Genomic DNA, 22,853 nt, shown 5'->3' with positions numbered 1-22,853 from the left:
TAAGTTACTTTTATTGTAAAGTTTAAGATATTTGAAAAATATCAGTGAAAATTTGAACAAAATCGGGCAAGGAATAAGGAAGTAAGAGCTTTTTGAAATTACTAGTCACTAGAGGGCGGTATTCAATTTGATGACATCATCTGTGGACAACTCTCCATGCCTTTTGTACATCAAATTTCATGTTTTTCCTTCTTTCTTGTGATTGAGATAATGTACCCCCTGAAAGCAAGATATAGAATGCAAAATGATATTCTACTTCACATGTTATGAAGTCGGATCAAGAACACAAATAAATACGAAGAAAACAAAAAAATTGTGAAATTTTATGTACAAAAGGCATGGAGAGTTGTTCACAGATGATGTCATCAAATTGAATACCGCCCTCTAGTGACTAGTCATTTTAAAAAGCTCTAACTTTCTTATTCCTTGCCCGATTTTGTTCAAATTTTCACTGATTTTATTCAAATCTTTTAAACTTTACAATAAAAGTAACTTAGTATGAAGGCTAGAGCAATTCATTTCATGTAGTACGTTGCTCCTGGTTTTGTTTATGTCAAAGATATATGGATTATGGATAGGGTATAGGGACTCAAGACTGAGGGTTGCAATTTACTTCTAGGTTACATTTAAGGTGAAGGTTAACTCGCGATTAAGGTTTAGGTTTGGTGTTTGGTCCAAGTTTGAAGTAAGGAACTCTGTTACTGTAGGATATCGACAGGAGCAGTTGTCGTACAACTGATTTTGGGCCATACAAAATGTCCCTGTACTGTATTTTTCATAGTGGACCTGTCAAATCTGTTGCATGTTGTTTGGGAAACACTGACAAGCAAACATGTGGGAGAGTGTCGTAAAGTGATGAACCCACCCGATAGGCAGTGATAGCATACCGCACATAGCAGACCTGTGAAGTATATAAGGTCATCTGCCCCTCGGCATCATCTACCATTGGGTCTACATAATCTAACGTATGAAACACCACCTCGGGACATCAATCTTCATTTTGGAACAAACGCTATGGTACAAGTAGGTCTTGAAGGAACTGAAATAATGGTGCCTGCTGTCCTTACTCTTAGTTCTAGAACTGAAGGATAGGCCTATGACTATGAGTAGAAAACTCTGAGGTCACAGTTTTTAGACTGTCTTTTGGTGAACCCAGAGCATTATGTCTTGTAGGTCTACAGGCTACAGCTAGTGCATATACATGTATATGCTAGTATGCTACATAAATAAACATGATATTCCATCTTACACAAAGTATCCAGAAGTTAAAAAAGAGATTGAATGGGCATGTATGTCGTCATCACTACATGAGTAATTTCAATACCACTGCCACCAACCAGGGGATATTTTTATATGTATTTTTAAAAGTTGAAGTAATACCTCTAAATAGAAATATAAGACTGAAGGTCAGGGCTCTTTGTGTTGTGTCCATACATGTACAGAATATTGCCTTGCCTGTATTTTTGTTGATATATTTCACCTTGCATAATTGCATTTATTATGGCCCACGTGAAATAGAGGAACAGTAACGATAGTGTCTGTCTTTAAAAAATTGTGAGCATTGAGTCATCGGATGGCAAAAGTGCATTGGCCACATAAAGTTATGTATTGCGCACATGCATGAAAATACGGTACAGATTTGATCTAAATACTTATTGGACAAACAAAAAGCTGTCATCACTGGTTTATACAGGAACCTGTAGATAACTGTCTGGTCTATTCGATATCCTTCAGTATATTTATACATGGTACGCTGGCTGCTTTCACACCATTTGTACTATCCCTTAAATTCAATCACCCACCCTTTTCTTCAGAATGCATTCTCTCTCTCTCTCTCTCTCCGTCTCTCATGGTAAAGTTGTTGTCCACTTTTTGCATTTAAAGCCCCTCCCCCTTTTGCTCACTCAATTATGAGACTTTGAAATTTTCATGCACTTTGAATAGGAAAATGACAACAACTTTACCCATTACCAGGTTGAAAAAATGGTAAAGTTGTGACACAGGTTTTTTCACCATGATTTGACATTGAAAAGTCAAGAGAATATAATTTTTGCAGAGGGAATAATCCATTCCCTTATCAAAATTACTATGATATAGTAATCCACTTTTATTCCCTCTCCAAATTTGAAAAAGTGTCCTCTTTACCATAATACTAGACAACCCCTAATGTGACCAACATAGTGAAGCAAATGTAAAAAATTGTTTTTCCTTCTACTTGAAAGATCAAACTTTTTTTTCACTTAATCTCATCACACATTGTTCTATTTTGGTATTAGTACTTAGATAATATATTTATGAAAGTAATTTAACAATTTGTATGTTGATATAAACAGCGATATTTTTTTTAATGATTTTTTCTCAATGGAATTTATTGGGCATCATAGTCATTTTCTCCAGAAAATATGACCATAACATGGTAAAGTTGTTTCACAGGAACCAGTCAATTCTACAGTTTTCTTCAATGTCATTGCTCATTTATATAGAAAATATCAATCATATAGCCTTAACAATAAAATTTACCCTAAAAAACAACAATTTTGACTCAAAAACTCTAACCCTAATCGTGTTACTTGAAAATTTTGCCTTTGTTTTCTATTGTTAGTTCACTTTTTTGGTAAATGTGTGCCAGATAAAAATGACAGTGAAATGCAAATAATACAGGGAAATGCCCCATTTTCAAGATTTCCTATATTTTGAATATCAAAATTTAATGAAAATGATCATCCCATCTTCCTAAAGCTTAAAAGTAGTAGAGAAAATATGTTCTCACTTTTTCATTTTTTAAAGTCCCCAAAAATAATTATAGCGCCCTCTACTGCCACCAAAAGTTTTCTAAAGGAATGCCTTCTACTTTTTGTATTAACAATTCTGTAAATAACACCAGTCAATAATACTACATGCTGCATTTTAGTTACATGTGTATCATTGTCATAGCATTGAATTTTTCATTATTCAAGATTTATAATAATCACAGATATGAACAGGCTATTTTTCTCTTTTTATTAAAAAGTACATGTAATTTTTCTCATAAATTATGGTGATGATTTTTCTATCCCTTATTTTTTCAAATCAAGGATATATGCTTTTTGATAGCTACTGGACACCCATGGCATTTGAATACTGCACAAGGAAAATTGAAATGGACAAGTAATGCCTTTAAAAAACGGCAGTGAAGCTGGAGGGGGCGATTAGGGAGTCTGTGTCTCCCCCCCCCCCCCCCGCTCCCCATCAAGTGGTCAAAATGAAAGAGAGAAAAAAATAAATTAAAAAAACAATCAAAGAGGGGGGAAGGAACCTGATCAAAGACCAGGAAGATGATATGACCCCTTGTACACCCTCTTCCCAATTTGCCTTGCAAATAATTACTAAGATCGGTGCCCCTCCCCCTTGCCATCCATCCTGAAAGCAGTGCCCCCCCCCCCCTTTGTCTTGCACTGCAAAAGGACAATATCTGAGTTATCTGCACAGCACATTTGAAGATGTATATGGAAATGCACTATATAAATTCATTAATATGATTATTAATATTATTTGACCACTGTTCTACCACTAATCCATCAAGCCCCAAATAATGAAGGCCTAATGATCATTACTGTTAGTGATGTACCAATCAATCATTGTTGATAAAAACATTTCAAAAGCCTCATCAGCATCATCAGTACATTATTTGCTCTTTGATGACCCCCCCCCCCCCCCCACATAGTTTAATCATTTAACAAATCAGACTTTTTGTTTTCCTTTTCTTTTTCGTTTTGTTACTGCCACATGTTTTTGAAGGTCTATCTGCTTTATTTGCATCTTTCATATGTATGCCTAACAACCAATGAGGAGCGCAAACAGAAATGAATATTTATTTTGGGCAATCACCATGTATTGGTTGTTGTTCTTGTTGATATGTCACAATGTTTAATTACTGTTAATGCTTGATGTCTATGTTCCTGGAAATCAAATTAATAATAGTAAATTCAATCATTCAATCAATCAATCAATATCATCATCACCCTCACAATTATTACTATCTATTATCTGATCAACAGCATATCTCAACAAAAAGAGATAAATCGTTTAAGAGATTTGATTCGTATTGTAACTGTAAAAACATTCTGCTAAATAATAGTACACCATGCCATTGCAATGTTTTGTGGAATTTTCATCTTCAACACACAATCAACATGAGCATCATCTTCACGATCATCAGTTTATCACAATCATTACCATCTTCACTACCAACACTATGTCATCATAAACAACATAAGGATAAAAAAATATACAAAAGATACAATGTCATGTTTGTTTTAAACTGTACTGCATTGTGTAATGTTTTTAATGGTTGCAACATAATCAGTACTTTTCTGCATCCCTTTTTTTTATCCTCAAAATGTTATGTACAGTGTTTTCAGAATGTATATCTTCAAGTTACATGTAGCAAGTACGTCCCTCAGCACCTAATGATCTTCTCATGGTCCTACATACTCTTACAAATTTTCACTACGATACCTTATTTCGTTCAAGTTATGCACTAACAAGATATTTAAAAAATACATTTAATCAGGTAAATCTATACATGGTCATACATAGAGATAAATTTAATATATACACTGTTTATACATGCAGAGATGCCAACGTCTTGACCAAAAAAAAAACATACTGAATATCAGATTTTGAGAGAAAAATCAGATTTTTACAAAAACTTGGCTGATCACTGGCCCTGGGCCAGCAAAATGTCAGAAGTTTGTTTACTGGTAAGAACGAGCAAGTAAAATGTTTGCTCTTTCATTAAACATTTAATGAGAAAATTGTAGTGCATCAGTAATAATTCTTAGGATGCAAAAAGGGTGTTAAAATGCATAACGAGAATATTATACAACTTAATTGCTTGCATATATTGGCCAATGAGAATTTGGTTCAAGCCAGAAGTAGAATTGAGAAAAAATTACTGTATAGATTTGCATTATATACTTGAGGAATGTGTGCCACATTCCTGTTGACTGACATTATAAACCAATTTAAAGAAAAAACAAGTGTCTGATATTTAAAAAAAACACCAAGTTTTCTTTTTTTAATATGAAAAGTAGTATTATCAAGGGGCGATATCGTATAATCGTATTTCACATTTTTTTAATCTTACCAACAAATTTTCACTACGATACCTTATTTTGTTTAAGTTATGCACTAACAAGATATTTAAAAAATATGTTTAATCAGGTAATCTATACATGGTCATATATAGAGATAAATTTAATATATACACTGTTTATACATGCAGAGATGCCAACGTCTTGACCAAAAAAAAACATACTGAATATCCTAACCAATTGGATTTTGAGAGAAAAATCAGAATTTTACAAAAACTTGACACTACCGCTGGCTGATCATTGGTCCTGGGCCAGCAAAATATCAGATTTTTTTTTACTGGTAAGAACGAGCAAGTAAAATGTTTGCTCTTTCATTAAACATTTAATGAGAAAATAGTAATGCATCAGTAATAATTCTTATGATGCAAAAAGGGTGTTTAAATGCATAACGAGAATATTATACAACTGAATGCTTGCATATTTTGGCCAATGAAAGTTTGGTTCAAGCCAGAATAGAATTGAGAAAAAAATTACTGTTTAGACTTGCATTATATACTCGAGGAAATATGTGCCACATTCCTGTTGACTGACATTATAAACCAATTTAAAGAAAAAACAAGTGTCTGATATTTCAAAAAAAACACCAAGTTTTCTTTTTTTAATATGAAAAGTAGTATTATCATGGGGCGATATCGTACAATCGTATTTCACATTTATCGTACCAAATACGATAAGATCGTACTGGTTGGCATGTCTGTACATGTAGTACATGGTCAATGTCTCACCAACAATTACAGAAAGCGATACATTTTATTCAGGCATTATACACGATGTGCATATAAAATAATAGACAAAGATCCCCTGCATATGTCATCATTACTAGTTGAGGATACTCAATGGGGAAGAGACACAAAATCAAACAACTTTGGATACAAAACAAATAATACCTCTTAAAGGTATGATATTCCACTCACTAAGAATCTTGCTGTACGATTGGTGGAAAGTAAATCATGTGATAAATTGTACTTTGGCCCATCAATCACCCTACAGTGTTTTTTGTTTTGCTGATCTCTTAAGTTAATAGCTTTGATCTATAGAGTAACAATGCGCGTTATCAATATTTGGAGTATGCACAAAACGAAAGTGTGTTGCACTGTGTACTATCTTTGATAAAAGTGCGTTGCACTGTGTACAATATTGGATGAACGTTTATCTGTACTATCTTATCCAAAAGCGCACTAAAATAGGCGTTAATATAAAGCCCGCATTACCCATGCAGGCACTTAATAACACATGCGCGCACCCAGGAGGAGACGCATTTTAAAGAGAGAGTCTACATCCAGACTAATTCAGCTTTATCATAATTCGTATCTTCATTCTTCGCTCGAATCTCTGCTTGGTTCTAAAGCCTTATTACTTTATTGAGATTATAAGTTTTGTCTCCCTTACTTCATCGGCAAAGAAGCGATATTACTTGTAAATAGTCTACATATTCTTTCTAAGGGAACTGTGCAATAATTGAACGTCTACCTATAACTCACATTGTAAATTATCTCAGAAGTCACAGTGAGATAATATTGTGGCTTTCTTACTCTGGTACCGGTTTCGACAGGTGTTGCATCAACACAAGGTAGGAAAGAAACCACATTCAATTTCCTTTATTTTAGATCACCAATTCCCTAAACATCTATATCTTGACAAGGCTGTACCGTGGCACTACTTTAGGGGGTCTTTGTCCAGCTTCATGTGTCTGGCTTTATCATAAAAAGCCTTAGCTGTGAAACTTAGGGGTCCTTCCTTCTCCATCCGCTCGTAAACTGCGTTGGTCTATAAGGAATAGAAAATGAATTATATGTAATTTTGTTTAATGAACCATAGAAAAAATGTACTTCTTTGATTAATTGATATGATTTTTTTCTTCATATAATGGCAAGGTTGACCCCATTCCAAGTAGCAGCAGCTAACTATGGAATGGTATACCTTGGGGTGTTTCACAAAGAGTTAAGTTTGAATTAAAGTCATGCGTAAGTGCCAATGTGCATACAGTATTAAATGCGTAATTTCATTGGTAAATTACCCAATAGCGCGCGTCCCTTAGCATGATCTGACCAATGATGATGTGTCATATACCACACGCAACTGGGAACTTAACGTCTAACTTAAATCTTTGTGAAACACCCCCTCATGTTAAAGGAGGCAGTCACAGTAGACCAGTTTACAAACAGACTGAAAACTCATTTGTTCAACAGTAGTTTTAGTCAAGTTTTGGTTAAGTTTAAGTTGGTATTTGATTTTAAATCTATGTTTCCATCATTGTCTGCTTCCTTCTTAACTCTTTACCTCTAAAGCGCAAAGGGACTGAAAAGTGATATGCGCTATACAAATATAGTTTATCGTTATTAATATCATCTAGGCATTTAATACTTTACATAAAGTAGCTGCAGTTAAGGAAAAGTAAACCCTATGTACAGACACCTGGAAGAGGACATTAAACAAAACATACATGTACATGGATTTTACTGTATGCTTTATATGGCAATTATTATGCTTACAAGTGTTCGAAATGGCTTCTTTTTTATTCTTGACGCATTCGACATGACGGCCTGTTGAATCCTTGTGATCATCAGCTGTTCTCTATCTGCAGATAACAGTCTTCGGCGATGGGTTTTCCGCTGAAAGAAAGAAAATACACAGATTTTGTTTCTTTCCAATTCTAAAGGTAACTACATAATATCCATGTATCTACTAGTATGAACATATGTTTACATTGCTAGCATTTTTTTTAAAAGTTTGGCAGAACAGATTTTTTTTCCCCATTTGATCCAACAGACTAGCCAACATTTCATTTAAATATACCTTACACACTGTACACAAAAATTCCTCTACAATATTTGTAAATAGGACGGAAAAGAATGACAATATATATCGCCCTTTAACAATTTTCTACAGGACATTTATGCTTATATTTTCTTGGAAAGAGTAAAACTTTAACTCATTTCAACATTGGTTGGTCTATTTATCATATACAAGAAAGAAATGTGAATTGAGAGATTCTGGTGTAAGTTAATAATGATAATAATAATATTATTCCGTGTTTATATAGCGCTCAATACATCGATCCAACGATGTGCCTAAGCACTTTACAGATATATTATTACCTCGGTCATCGGATTCAGGCTTACCCGCACACAATGTATGCACATTTTCTACTCCCTGGGGAGCATTCCAGCCAGTTGCCATTTTACAAGCGCACACTTGCTCGTCCAACCTTATGACGCATCCACGTCACATTTAAATGCACTTTTTTGTGGATATACTTAGGAAGCTGCCCTATTTCAGGTTACCCCAGTATCTATACTAAGAATATGAACAGTTTTGAGAGCAATTGTCACATTAGATTAAAATTGTTTACAAAATGCTGCCCTAATTTTGCAAAAGGAAGCAAGTAAAAGAATAAAATGCATCTGTCAATGCAATACCATGATGTCTTGCCTAACATATCTCTTCGCAGGATGAGTGTACATGCATACAATTTTGCCCGGAAGAAGAGCACACAAGGTATGACATGAAAATAACAATAACTCGAATTTGTTTGATATGTCATTTGCTTCCTTCTGACAAAGCAGGGCAGAAAGTTTATTGGGCAGTTAAGGATGTATAGTACCAGTTAAAAGTTTTCTGTTCCACACGCTGGTCTATAAGCACTGTCAAATTTTGTACAAGTTTGGGTACATTTTAAATCTAAACTATTAAAAATCCATTATAATAACACCCAATTGTGATTTACTAACATGTGACTTTTTTATGCTCAATTATATCAAATTGGTGATAATTTCATAATTTTCTTGATATCATAAGTTCATCCTGCAAGAAATATAACCTCCCCCAAAAAAATTGATACAGAGTCCCCCTTAAAAACATAAGTTGCAAAAAGTCTGCCCAATTAAATATTGGAATACATTTTCAAGAAATTTCTTTGAAATAATCTATAGCTTAGGATTTCTTCTATAAGTTTAAATTAATGAGTTTTCAAAAAAATGACCATAAATTTCTTTTTTTGGTAATTATTAAAAAAACAAACAAACTTGTATTTCATTTAAGTGTTCCGGAACTGCTTCACGTAACCCCTATTCCATCTTTTCCTTCACATTCCAAGTGTTATGGCATCATTCCTATGGATTAATACCCTAACTCAACCGTCAGAATAACCATGCTCTCCTTAAAGGTAAATACCAGTATTGGTAACGCCCCAATTTCAAAAATGAAATGGAAGCTCTCATTACCAATCATGTGAAAGAATATGTTTTGACTAATACATGATGATAAAAAATTTGCCGGGAAACCGCCTACTAATTCATATATTTGGTAAATTTGTTTCTCTCATGGTAGTCCCATATCCATCTTTCTGTGTATAGTGCTTGTAACTTTACGAAGAATGGGCCAAATTTCTTATCATTTTGATGATTCCAGAACCTTGCAGATGCTAGATGCTAGATGATCAACCTTTTCTGATCGATTCCACAACGTTTCTTTCACAATTCAATCGCATGACCATAACTGGTCTTTACCTTTAATACACATGAATGGATTCCTACCTTTTTTTCCTGTGACTGTACATCTTCAAAATCCGACATGTGGCCCTATAATAATGACAAATAAATAAGGTGAGTGTGAATATGAATGTCTAAAACCAACTAGTAACCATAACCCTTAATGGCCTGGCAAGAGGAAGGGGGATAAATTGTCAAAAACAGAGAAAACTGACATATTTCAAGAACTTGACAGTAAAGGCATTTTTCTTGTTGAACTTACTGCTTTGTGTAGATTCAACGATTTACCATGTTTGTATTTGAGTGTCTGGATTAATGGCTCAGATAAGCAAGAATATCCTTGAATAGTGAAACAGTGAGTGTCATTTGTGAAATAAAAATCTGCCACATGTAAAATGTAGGCTACAGGCCATAAAACAATAAGGAAACAAATTCACATTTGCCTTGAGAGGAAAATTAATATTTTTTTCTTGACTAACTGCAAATTTCAATAATTTCTCATGCTCAAATAATATAAAAATCAAAAGATACACAACTTTTAGGACAGTGCTAAGGGAACTACATTGTCATGGAAACGATATTTTCTTCTGTGAATTAATTGTAGGGTGTCCTCTCAGGGAAAAATAGGGATTTTTTTTTCTCATTCAAAAACATATCAAAATAATTCTTTTAAGCTTACCACATCTGCCTCGCCAATGCTTGGTTGCAGACTTTGTATAACAGAAGGCTGTAAGTGAAAAGGGAAAACATGAAATTGGTATAATTGCGTTTAATTCATAACATTATATTTCGCTTCTTATTTGAGTGTGATCAGTTAATTAAGGGTGAGCATTTTGTCCAACAGAAAAACAAAATTACCATAAAATCAATTCAATGCCAATCACTACCATGAAAAAAATCAAACGTTACTAGAAATTTGGTTCTGTAAACGGTTCAAAGGTGCCAGAGTTCCCAGATCAACTACTTTTAACAGGATTATTGTCAACAAATGACAGACTTGCAATAAATGTACGATATTCAAACACAATGACAATGTCTTAATCAGCTGATTTCCATCACATTTCATCTTACAAACAAAAATTGAAAACAAGATTGCCCTTAACCCTATTTAGCCCGGGGGGGGGGGGGGGGCTTTAGAAGTCCCCCCTCGACATTTTTCGCGATAATTTTTTAACACAAGAAAATCTTGCACTGAAATTTTGTGACTTTTTGCTTTCGAGCCTTGCGTATCTTTTGAAAGAAATTTTTCGAAAATCGGACCTACCATTACAAAGTCACTGTAAAAAGTAGTTGATCTGGGAACTCTGGCACAAAAATGAGAGATATAACACGTGCCGTAAAGTATTTTGGTGACAATAGTCAAATTACTGACTAATCGCCAATAAACCAAAACACAACAACAACAACGTGTCCTTTTGTCTTTGCATGTCAGCCCGAAAATTGCTCATTTTTGTGATTTGTGTACAAAACATATGGAAATCTCATTTTTCAAATAAAGAGATAAAAGATTGGTTATTTGGTCTTGTTTATAGTTTAGGTTTTATTTTGGGGTCAAAATAGTTGAATTATAGTTGGAAATGAAATAAAACAACAAAAACATTAAAATACATAAGTTAAAAAAACAAAGAAATACATAAGAAATTATCAAAACAATAGATAACATAAGGAATAACCCTGGTTTTTCAATTTTTTGTGTTGTATTATTATTCCAAATGGTCTAACAATTATATGTAGTGAGAAAGAATGCTTAAATATGAATAATGTCTGATTTATGGGCAAAAATGTGAATTGTATGACCTTATTTGCATAAATTACCATAAATATGCAAATGAGTGAATTTTTCAAAAAATTGAAATTACCATAGTATTCTATACACTTCACCTAACATGTATGCAAATTTTCGCGGCGATCGGGCGTTTCACGGCCGAGATCATAGGGGGGGGGGGCCTTAGAAGCCCCCCCCCCCCCCCTGGGCTATGCAGTTTCAAAATATCCCAGGCTAAATACGGTTAAAGAATAAATCTTGATGGCCATTTTCACATCATTCAAAACAGCTATCTTAATGAGAATGGGACACTATTGGCATTAACTGCCTGAACGTCATTAAAAACACAATCCATCCTCAAAAGTAAAAGAGAATTCACTGTTGAAAATAACAGTGCCGTTTGAAACATTTTGCTTTTGGACTTAGACCCATATTTAGCTTCGCTGTAGAGTTGTTGTGGTGTATTGGATAACTTGTCGGACTGTGGATCACAGGGTCTGCTGTTCGAGTCTTAGTCCCGCCGCGACACTAATGTCCTTTGGCAAGACATTAATCTACATTTGCCACTCTCCATCCAGGTGTTAAATGGGTACCAGTAGGAAGGAATTCCTTGAATGCTGTAAACGCTGAAATTGGCAGCCTAGCTAGCAGAGCCAGAATAAGATTGGAGCGCCTTGAGCACCTTGAATGGTGGATATGTGCGCTATATAAATACCCAATATTATTTGTATTATTATTATTATTATTATTATTATTCCATGAAAAAAACTACATTTTAAATAGGCATCATTGCAGGGTGGGGGGGGGGGGGAATTGCCTTTGTAATGATAAGTCAATTATGGCAGTAATTGAAAATGATGCTCAAACCTGACTAGGAGAACTTTTATGAGGGGTATTTAAATGTCAATACACTGGCAAGAAACTTACCACAATTACGTCGCTTCTTGATGCAGAAACGTCCTATTTGGTGGAAGTAGAAAAACATGAAAATTATCTTTTCTGGATCTGAATTACACCATGTATGTGATCAATTGCATGGCTTGGCTCAGTGGAACATTTATAAAACCTTTGCATCATATAAACTAACATTTATCTGTTTAAAATATACAAACATAATGTCAAATTGTTTTGCATAGCACTGTTTTAGTTGATATGAAAGAAATTGTATTCATAAATAGTTGATCAAATGTAGTTTGGGTTAATCACCACCATAAGTAATGTCGACCAATAAGTTGCCATTCAGCAACCATTTTCTAAAGATACCTTTCATTTCCTCTATAAATCAAAACATTGGCCTGAGAAGATGCTATTTGAAACAACATGAAAGCTTTACAGAAAAATTTAATGTCAATCTTCTCCTATATGAGATTTTCTTTAGGATATATATATATATATATATATATATATATACATGTATATATAAGAGAGATACAATAGCAAGCAACTCATCTTTCTAGAAATGCAATTTTCTCTTTGAAATTCAGATACCGTCCGCCAATTGACTTTTTGGTTTCCTCTCTTCAAATTCATTTTAATCGCTCATGCATGAAATATGCATTATATGAGTTGCATCAAATGAAAGAGAAGGATCTAAGCTTTACAAATATATGTCATTTATCAATTATAATTGTGATTAAGTTATGATAAAACATCAATAATTCTCGCTTTCGTTTTTTCTGGGACGCACTGTATTGTGAAATGTAACCTTAATAGTTAAATGTGAGAAAACAAAAAAAACAAAGAGATCATACAGTGGAAACTCGCTATAAAGAGATCCAATACCCTGATGTTCCTGATATACCGGTTCATGTAACAAGGTAATTTTGCTGGTCTCAGGACTTTTATGTTCTTTAGTTTTTTACCCTGATTTTAGGAGATTAAAGATATAACATAGTTATTTTCAACGGTTCCAATGTCCTTGTTAACAGTGAGTTTCCACTGTATATGTACCAAAAATAAAAACAAATTAATAGCAACTAAGAGAAATTACATGTCGATGAAATGCACATTACACAGACAAAATATTAGAAAGATGTATAAAGATGAAGTTGAGGTTAATTATTTAAAGGTCTAAGTGTCACATTCTAATAAAATGTCAATGCACAGACAAGAAACTTACGTTGCTTGTTGTGGGATGTTCATGACCTTCCTCCTATTTGGGGGAATAGGAAAACATGGAAATTTACTTTTCTTGATCTGACTTTAATACATGTGTACAATATTACAGGGGAGCGATGTATTTACTCTTGCAAGGGAAGTAAATATTGCACTACAGTTACAATTTCTTTTTGACAAATCAAGTTTAACGGAAGCAACTTGGTTAGGGATTTACAGATTACTTTACCAAGAAAATTGTGTGGTTACTTATAATGGACTCCTTTCCTTGTGTATATGTGTTCTGGATCAGCAATTGTTATTTGAAGATTTCAAACATAAGAACTAAATATAGACACACAATCAAGTAAAATATGTTTGTCACATTCTCATAATAATACCAGGAATATTGCAAATATTGAGCATATCGGTAATAATAAATGTTATGTATACTTGCAACCTTTATAGAAATGCTCTTACTTGGAGAAGTATTACATTAAAGCAAGTGAATATCACTCTTGTGTTTTGCAAAGATAAGAATAAGTTGTGAAGGCACTACTCAATCTGGTCTTACCAGGGGCACGAGTTTTGCCACATCAAAAGATGCGGCAATGTTTTTGGCTGATTTTGTCCTCGCCTTATAATAGCCTTCCTGGACCGTGACGCTGTGTAACATAAAGTTCGCCAGCCTCTCTCTTTTCTTCGGTGACATGTCCTCGTGGGCCTAACAATAAAACGAAGAGGAACAATTGAAAGATGATCAATGACATTAATATACCACCTGTCAACTGTGCCATACAGCCTATTTAACAAAGAGATTTAAAAACAAAATAATGATAATAATTTCGAATTCAGAGATTACAAAAATTCTACAAAAGCTAAGCTAAATTGTTACTTATGACTTTTATATTGCGGCACCCAAATTAACAAACATCAAGGTGGAGGTTGAAGGGGAAGATCTAATCTATCAAAAAACATATATTTCATTAGAAGTTAGATGGCTTCGACTATAGCGGACTAGCCCTCTTGCCCTTCTTAAAGCTTCAAATGTTTGGAATGAAGAATGATGACAACGTTCAAGATTATAATGTGTTTTAACAAATTCAAAAAGAATGATAACCAGTGTTCCCTATTAAAGAATGATAACAATTTAGTGAATTGGCGTAATGATTTACATTTTTTCAGACATTTTATTGCACCTCTGTTGATGACATGATCTTAATTAATTAGTTTTGAATCCGGTGCTAGGTTTTGTGGAGTGAAATTGTAGTAGGTAATTATCTGACGAGCTTTGTAATTAGATTAAAAAGAATGACATCATTGCTCCCTCTAAGACCCTATGTCGCAAAATTGGCTCAGCAGGTTGAAAAAATGGCTTGACAGAAATATGAGATGGGGGAATGATTTACAAATTCTGGTGTGAAATATTATTGCAACGCTGTTGACAAAATGATTGCTTTATAAAGCTCTCTGTTTATAATAAGTTTAGATTTTGGTGTTTGAATTTATGGAATAAAATCATTGTAAATAAATTAATTACACCAAGATCCCTGCATTGGGTGTACATGTTGGCAGTGTTATTAGTAGTACTTAAGTGTTTTTGAAATATTTTGAAAATGTTGGAATGCCTAAATGTCACCGTCCACGACAAACAGTTGTAAAGTTGCCATTTTCAATTGATTTTGATAAATCCTGATTAAAATAAGCTTTAAAATAATACATTGCATGTGGTATTTGCTTGGTTAATACTAATAGGCACTCAAAATAGTAAATAAAAACAATTGAATATCCTCTGTTTCCTATTGAATACTGTGGAGTTTATTGACCTGTTTCTATAAATTGGCCTTGGCGACTTCACAACCAATTTGTCATTGATGGCCACAAATGAGAGCTGTATAATATGGCACTGTTTTTTTTTAAACATATACCAAATGTGTCCCCAAAAGGGTAAAAAATGAAATTATATTGACTTACTTTAAACATATATTTTTAGGTTCAGGACTATTCCTATTTTTTAGAAATGCAAATTTTGGAGCTTAAATCTATCTCCCTATTTATTCACCAGATATGAATACTTTGAGTTCTTACAATTTTATTGTGAACTATGGCATATCTAATAACTGTGATATAAACTCATTTGCTATTAACTACACCAACAAATATGTTGGCCTTTAAGAATATGTTTCAGAGATTATTCATGGAAATTTTTGAGTTTCTATCTTGAAAAATACAGATTTTGTATCCCTTGAAAGTGAAAAATAGCTCTAAATTATGGTTTTGACAATAACAAGTTTTTATTTCATTAGGTAAAGTGCTTTTTTTTTCTTCTTCGGTCAAACTTATTTTATTATAAGAACTGATGATATAAGATAAATACATACAAACAAAATTGGGAACCAGTGCATTGCCTAATAAGTTTCATATGTCACACCACTGGTGTTTCGGACGTTATACACTGTTAACATCATAACTGTATTCAAGTTAGTTGCTTTCTTTTGGTTTTGTTGACCTAAGTTTGCAGAAAAATACTTCTTTAACATTTATGGAGAAAAAAAATGTGCAGTTTTAATTAGTTTAACACATATACCTAGTTTGTCTTATTCGACTACCCAATTTATGTAAGGTATACTGTTCATTTAAAGAACGTGTAGTTATAAATGCTTATGTGATCTAACAGAGCGAAATATGAAGCTAATAGCAATTGTATTCATCAAAACTCCTTAGAAAATTTACTTACAGAAATACTCTCTTTTGCACTGTTATAATGTATGCTATAGTTTGTTTTGGATGTTACACAATGTTACACTTTGCCTTAAACTATATAGTGTGTCATTCAATAATATCACTAACACATACATGTACATGAATGTAAGCAAAACATTGAAAAATCTTTTTTCTTAAATAAAACTATAGAGAAGTATCCCCAGCCATTAAAATAATACAAAATAAGAGAACTCTTATCCTTTGTACTTCCCGAGAATGAGACGTTTTACATGTATTTTAAAATTGTGCATGTTTTAGATTTTAATACTAGTAACAATCATCCCTTTCCACTATGTGTATTAGGAGGCTGTTTCAAAAGACAACACTTTTAAATGCTTTTCAATAAGTATTTATTTATTTACTTGATGGCCGATTGATGGATTGATGGATGGATGGGTGGATGGATTGATTGGTTGGTTGGTTGATTGATCTTAACTCTTGCTGTGCCAATATCACAGGTGACAAACAGTATAGGTTAAACATGCATCTTAGATTGCACATTGCTCGAACAGGTATGTGGAGACCAGTTAGATGTTTGGAGCATAAATCAAGTATTCTAGTTATCTGTGAAACATTATAGATTCATAGAATATAATTTTGTACAGGATCCTTCAATTTCTCTGTTTAACGATAAACGATGGTTAATGAATAGGCAAGAGAAAAGAGACAAGCAGTATTAAAGCCCATTTATATTTCACACTAGCTTACATGTATATGTATGCATAAGTTTGAGGAAGACTGTGGCCCGATTCTGAAGTCGTGTCTAACTCCTTTGTTCAACTAAACAGTTGTCTAAGTCCTGTCTAAGTCCAGTCTAACTTTAGACACGAAGTCGTGTCTAACCTTTTTCGTATTCTGAAGTCGTGTTTAAATAAAGTTAAACACAAAGACCTGTCTAAGTCCTGTTTAACTTTAGACAACTGCGAGGGGTTGTTTAAGGGCGCGATTATGCTGCTTTTCAACGTCGAAGGTACACTCTACTTGCTGACCCTGAACTTGCGGGGGAGAACGATGGTACGTGCATCCTCTCAAATTTCGAATACGTTTTGCAGGATTTTTTCTTGTGTAGCCTAATTTTTTCTCTCAATAATATTAACTATTCCTATCTACTGGTGACATCTTGGAAATTCCATAATCTATAATAAGCTAACCATTCTGTTGGAGAAGTTTCTTTTCTGGTTCTTCCGAGCACTGAGGCACTGATAAGTAGTGTGTTTGCCAATCCAGTGTACAGTACATGTGCGTGCATGTACGAACACAGAGTACATGCAGTCTAGTCATTACGTCACGATCACATCACCATGGTACCAGCTAGCTGTGCGCGTTAATTTATTTATCCGGTGCACGCACGCATGCGCATTGGGTCTTTCGTCAGAATTAACGCCTACTGGGCATGCGCAGAAGTCGTGACTAAAAGTTAAACACGACTTGTGCAGAACTTAAACAGTTGTTTTGTTAAACACGACTTAGACAGGACTTAAACAGTTGTTTAGTTAGACGAGACTTAGACACGACTTCAGAATACAAAATTTAGTTAGACAGGACTTAGACACGACCTCGTGTTTAACTAAACAGTTGTTTAACTTTAGACATGACTAAGTTAGACACGACTTCAGAATACGGACCTGTATGTTTAGGATCATTAAATAAAGTATTAATGTTTTTTCAGTATTGGATAATGGCAGTAGTAATCCTTTGTACACAGATTAGTTACCTGTACTTAGTGCCCTTTTTAAAAAAAAATTTCAGATGAAAATCCATATTTCCCATAAATTTTTAGAAAAACATTTTAATTTGCTTGATTTTGTCAACTTTATATACCTGTATCATACCCATGTCATGTACATGTACACTGACTGGGTATTGCTTAAGTGGGTGATTTTGAGCTTTTGTAACCTACCAAATAGTTTGCATTGACCATACAATCTTTGGTTATATGACATCATTTGAACAACCTCTATAAAAATGAAAACCTGATGATTTGCAAACACACAGCAATGTAAATAGCAAGAGGAGAGGTTGAAAAATTGAAATTTGCTATTCTCACATCTATCTTTGCCCTTCATTTGAACTAGTTAAAGAACTAGTGTAACGTCCGAAACACCCTTCTTGAGCTTACACAAAATTATTGGTTATGAAAGACCTGATATGTGTTTTGACTCGTGTTAAGACTTATAACTTATTTCATAATGATTTTTTCACTCCAGATACCCTTAAATATGGATTATATTCATTTCATTGGTACTTTTTGTTTTTCCGACGTTACAACTGTTAACGGAAAATTGGTTTTAACTATAAAATAGTATTGTAGTAATGTATTGCAAATTTCTTTTCTTTGTTTAAAAAATGTTACGATAGATAGGTCCTGCAGTTCATATATTTTCTGCTACTTCAAATTGATTGTTTACAGCAAATGAGACAACTTTTTCAAATTTTGAGCATATTTCTAATATAAGCCCTACTATAATTAAATAATATTTTCCTTTAATTTAATGACTTGGAGTAACTAATAAGCTTATTCAAACCATATACAATCTCATTAATTTATTGTTCTAGTGGGTTAAATGAGGATCTACATTGTTTACGGAAAATGTAACGTCCGAAACACCATTTTCAATTGCACTGTTCCATCAAAATACACGCGTTAATTCAGATTACTGTTAAATTTCTTTAAGATCCACCCACGCTCATTAACCATCAATAGAAAAAAAAAAACATATTTTTTGTGGCTATATTTTTTTTCCGGCTTCAATCAAAAAGGTATGTCAATTTTGTTACGAAATTCGGTAAACAATTTCCTGTTCGGGGATACCTCATGCACACAAAGCAACGTTGAACATTTTTCATAAAGCTATGGGAGGTCAATCTAGGTCCATGCTACAAGAAAAAGTTGTAACTGATTTCTAATTCTTTATCTTTGTAAAGTGTCAGGCTCTCAAAGGGCCATTTAGCTATTTGGTCATAGTTTTAAAAAAACTGTGCCATATGCATAATTCCAATACCGGCAATAACATATGTAGTTTGTCATAATTTGTGTGATCTTCCTACTTGCAAACTAAACCAATTTAATTTAGTTGTAAACTAGTGACTATATTAACACATATTGACTTAAATTGGATCACCACACACCAATATTTTCTCAGAAATGTCATATTTACTTGCCATTTAACAATATAAAAGAGGTGTTTTCCAAAAGTTTTTTTATAATTAAGTACACACATGAACTGCTTTGTAGTTAAAAGCAATGGGCCAGTTTCGTAATGTATTCACAGACCTTTAAATCGCATTACGTAATCGGAGGGTCGGTCAAACAAAGTACTCGCGGTGCATAGCAGCCTACACGGTGTGCATACAATACATGTGTTCACTCTATATGTTCAAGTTGTGATTTATCGTTTGCTTTCGCTATTTTGAGAGAGAGAGAAGAGAAAGTAGGCAGTTTCTAACTTGAATAATACATATCTTTGAGATGTGATTTTGTTCTTCATACATTAGATCTTTAAAATTTGCTGAGTTTTAGGCAAGAATAACGGAAAAGCATTGCTGTTTAACGGAACGTGCAATAGCGATTCGCATCTTGCAGCCAAACCTGTTCAGGCAAATCCCCGGTACAGGCAGCGCATGATACCCCCTCAAAAAGAAGAAAAACAGAGGTCGATGATACATGCGATGTCGGCTTGAAAGCATGATGAAACAGAAGGCGAAGAACTAGAATATCAGTTAGCCGATATCTGTAATTTCCATTCAATTTTGCATTTAACTTAGCTTGAAAGTGAGTACAAATTTGGACGTAGAAATGAAAGAAGTGATGAACTATTTTCCACCCGTTCGCACACACAGTCACCTCTGATTGCAGAAGAACGTGGGTACCACATAGTCCGCCATATTCTCTACTAGATAATTTAATACGTCATAGGTCCCAAAGTCAGGAATATCGTCAAACTTATTAAAGGGGGGTATGTAACTAGTTCACTAAACGAAAATCATGCCCGTTTTTATTTCCCCACACACGGTCACGCCTACCGAGTGACACGGGCCCCGTAGGTCAGGGGCTACGGGCAGGCTAGTTCGCTTCTGCGGACGCTAATTTAACGAGTCTTTTCTCGAGAGTATACCGTGGTCGAAACTCCTCTTTTTCTAAGAAAATATTGCAGCTGCCTGAAACTCAGCTTGTTGAATGGCAAGTTGGAAGTCATTTCCGGCCAAAACGGAAATTCATGTATATAAACGCAGTTTTGATAGAAAGATATGAATGAAATTTAACGGCAAAGACCGGCAGTCTAATACAAAATGCACAGATTCAATACGGCGGCCTGGCAACGCTTGACGGACCTAGTTACAGTAACCGTGCATTACGTAATCGCCGAAACCGGCTTATTAGTGCAACCCCTGAAACATTAAAACATCAATTTAAGCCTACATAATTTTCACGAATTGAATTTTTTTCAAGCCTATTTCAGAAGACGTAATTTTGTTACCATTTTTGTAATTTTCGTTACCGCTACCTTTGTTCAAAAAACCATCCAGCACAGAAAAACCATGACAACTTCGCCCCCCAAAAATCTTGCTGTAGGACAGTCAACAATACAAGCAACCTTTATTAGCATTACTTCACCCAAAATCGGTTGCAGATTTCAGATGAATTCTTTTCAAAGTTATTGAAAAAATTATCCAATTTTTCTGCCGTAATTCCGTTACTGACACACTTTTGGTTTGGGGTGTTCTGAATGTAGAAAAATAATTTTTTATATGTTGATTTGCTTACAGGTGCATAATACAATAGTTTGTAAATAATCAGCTAGGTCTAACCACCTGTCTACAGTATATACAAATAGAGCCCAAATTTCTCTGAAATGTAATTCCGTTACCGTGGAATTGCCCATACCGGTATATACAATACTGCTAGAAATTACTGGAGCCTACACATGATCAAACTATAAGTGCATACAACACTTTTCATTAATTATCATGTGCTACGTGAATTAATACACTTCTTCTCCTCCTTTCTACAAGGCAATTAGCCAAACAAGTTTTGTTTCAAATTTTTAAAATTTTCTTTTAAAATTTACATAATGAATGTGATTTAATCAGATCTGATTACATGTATTTATCACAAATGCAGCTTGTTAAGTCTTACCATCGTTACCACCGTCTTCCTGATGTTGGTCGGCAGCATCTTGGTTGGGTCCGTGATGCCCAGAGCCTCCCCACGACGTTTCAAGGATTGCCCAACCTTCGTCATTTGTGTGCTTACTGCACTGAGAAAGAAAGGGCTGTCATCTCTCTCCATTGCTTCTGAGTAGTTGGGTGTCAGGGGCCGTCCCTTCTCCTTGTATATGGAGAGCCACCTCCATAGAGCTTCATCTATGATGATGTTGGCAGCCCCATACTTCCTGTGGGTCTTGTGTACTCTGACCTGCAACAGAATATAATTTTTTCACATTGGATATACATGTACATAAGAAAGTTTTGAAAGATTGAGGCAGTTTTTTTAGGGGTGACAGGTTGACTGAATTCATATTTTAAAGGTACTACCGGTATGTCCCATTTGCAGGCCCCAAAAATATAAAGGATAAATTCCAACGGCATTTGGAAGACAATACTAATTTAGAACATCTTTCAAAACGAAAGGGCTTGAAAGTGGCTTTCAGTGGGAAAATAACGACGATTAGATGTCAAATCGACTTAAACGATTACAATCACCTAAGTAAAAGTCTGATTTTCAGACCCTTTTGGCAAGACATTTTCTGAATACTGAATGGTCGTATGTTTTGTGCTGCAAAAAGATTCAATCAGTTTAATTTTGGCCATTACAAGTAGTGAGTTATTGATGTAGACGAATGCTCATGTACCTGTTACAGCTCAATAAAATAATTTCCGACAGTGAAATCTAGAAGGTACATGGGTTTCCTTGCATAATTTGAATAATCTGCAAATGTTTAAACTTCACAGACAGGACATACATGACATATTCATAATTCCTGCAAAGTTTTACAGAATTTGATGTCGATGCAAAAGGGACATAGTATCTTTAAGCCTTGTGCCATTGTCTGGTGAAATGTGAAAAATTAGGCAAACCTTTGTAGGAAGAAATACCACAGAATATCATTTGGCCTGTTTGTCAGTAACTAATCAAGGGAGCATACTTTTTTGTATTCGTCTATATGGTTATTTTATTCAGTTTCTCATTATTGCTTATTAGTTATGCAAAAACTATCAATTCCAGCATTTGTAAATGTGATTATGAATTGTCTTGACCGTATGGTAATTGCACTTGAAAACAATTTAAGGTGCATTTAAATGCAACAGTTAGTAACACTCTTTTTACCAACCTTCACGACGTGAAGGGAGGTTTCATCAGCCATATCACTTCCCTTTTGGAAGTCTCTCAACGTGATGTTGGATATTACCCCTGGTCTGTGAGGATTTCGAAATAAAATCCGAACGATTAGGAAGTCCCTAAAGAGGAGGACATCTTTGGGCAGGACTGCTTCCCCTTCCTGCAGTTTGCCTTTAATTGGTGAATGAAAAAAAAGCTTGATATTAAGAAAACGCAATGTAAAATACTAATTCTTTTTTTCTAAAATCAATGTATCTGTTATCAGG

At 34.3% G+C, this 22,853-nt stretch overlaps 1 protein-coding gene across 1 annotated transcript in view; it reads right to left on the bottom strand.

Annotated features, from left to right (window-relative positions):
* Positions 1 to 4,289: 4,289 nt before the first annotated feature.
* LOC115929870 overlaps positions 4,290 to 22,853 on the bottom strand; it is a 35,081-nt gene continuing 16,517 nt past the window's right edge. Inside the window, exons 6-14 of the mRNA XM_030999962.1 lie at positions 22,580 to 22,758; positions 21,385 to 21,663; positions 14,059 to 14,208; positions 13,510 to 13,542; positions 12,318 to 12,350; positions 10,305 to 10,352; positions 9,671 to 9,715; positions 7,628 to 7,747; positions 4,290 to 6,902 (exon numbers count right to left, since the gene is read on the bottom strand). Of these exons, the coding sequence (XP_030855822.1) occupies positions 6,792 to 6,902; positions 7,628 to 7,747; positions 9,671 to 9,715; positions 10,305 to 10,352; positions 12,318 to 12,350; positions 13,510 to 13,542; positions 14,059 to 14,208; positions 21,385 to 21,663; positions 22,580 to 22,758 (998 nt within the window). The 3' untranslated portion in view covers positions 4,290 to 6,791. The remainder of the gene's footprint in view (positions 6,903 to 7,627; positions 7,748 to 9,670; positions 9,716 to 10,304; positions 10,353 to 12,317; positions 12,351 to 13,509; positions 13,543 to 14,058; positions 14,209 to 21,384; positions 21,664 to 22,579; positions 22,759 to 22,853) is intronic.

This window comes from Strongylocentrotus purpuratus, unplaced genomic scaffold, assembly GCF_000002235.5.
Source record: "Strongylocentrotus purpuratus isolate Spur 01 unplaced genomic scaffold, Spur_5.0 spur5_scaffold_6, whole genome shotgun sequence".
NCBI lineage: Eukaryota > Metazoa > Echinodermata > Echinoidea > Camarodonta > Strongylocentrotidae > Strongylocentrotus > Strongylocentrotus purpuratus.
Note: the sequence above shows the minus strand (reverse complement) of the source record. Positions and strands in the feature narration are given on the sequence as shown.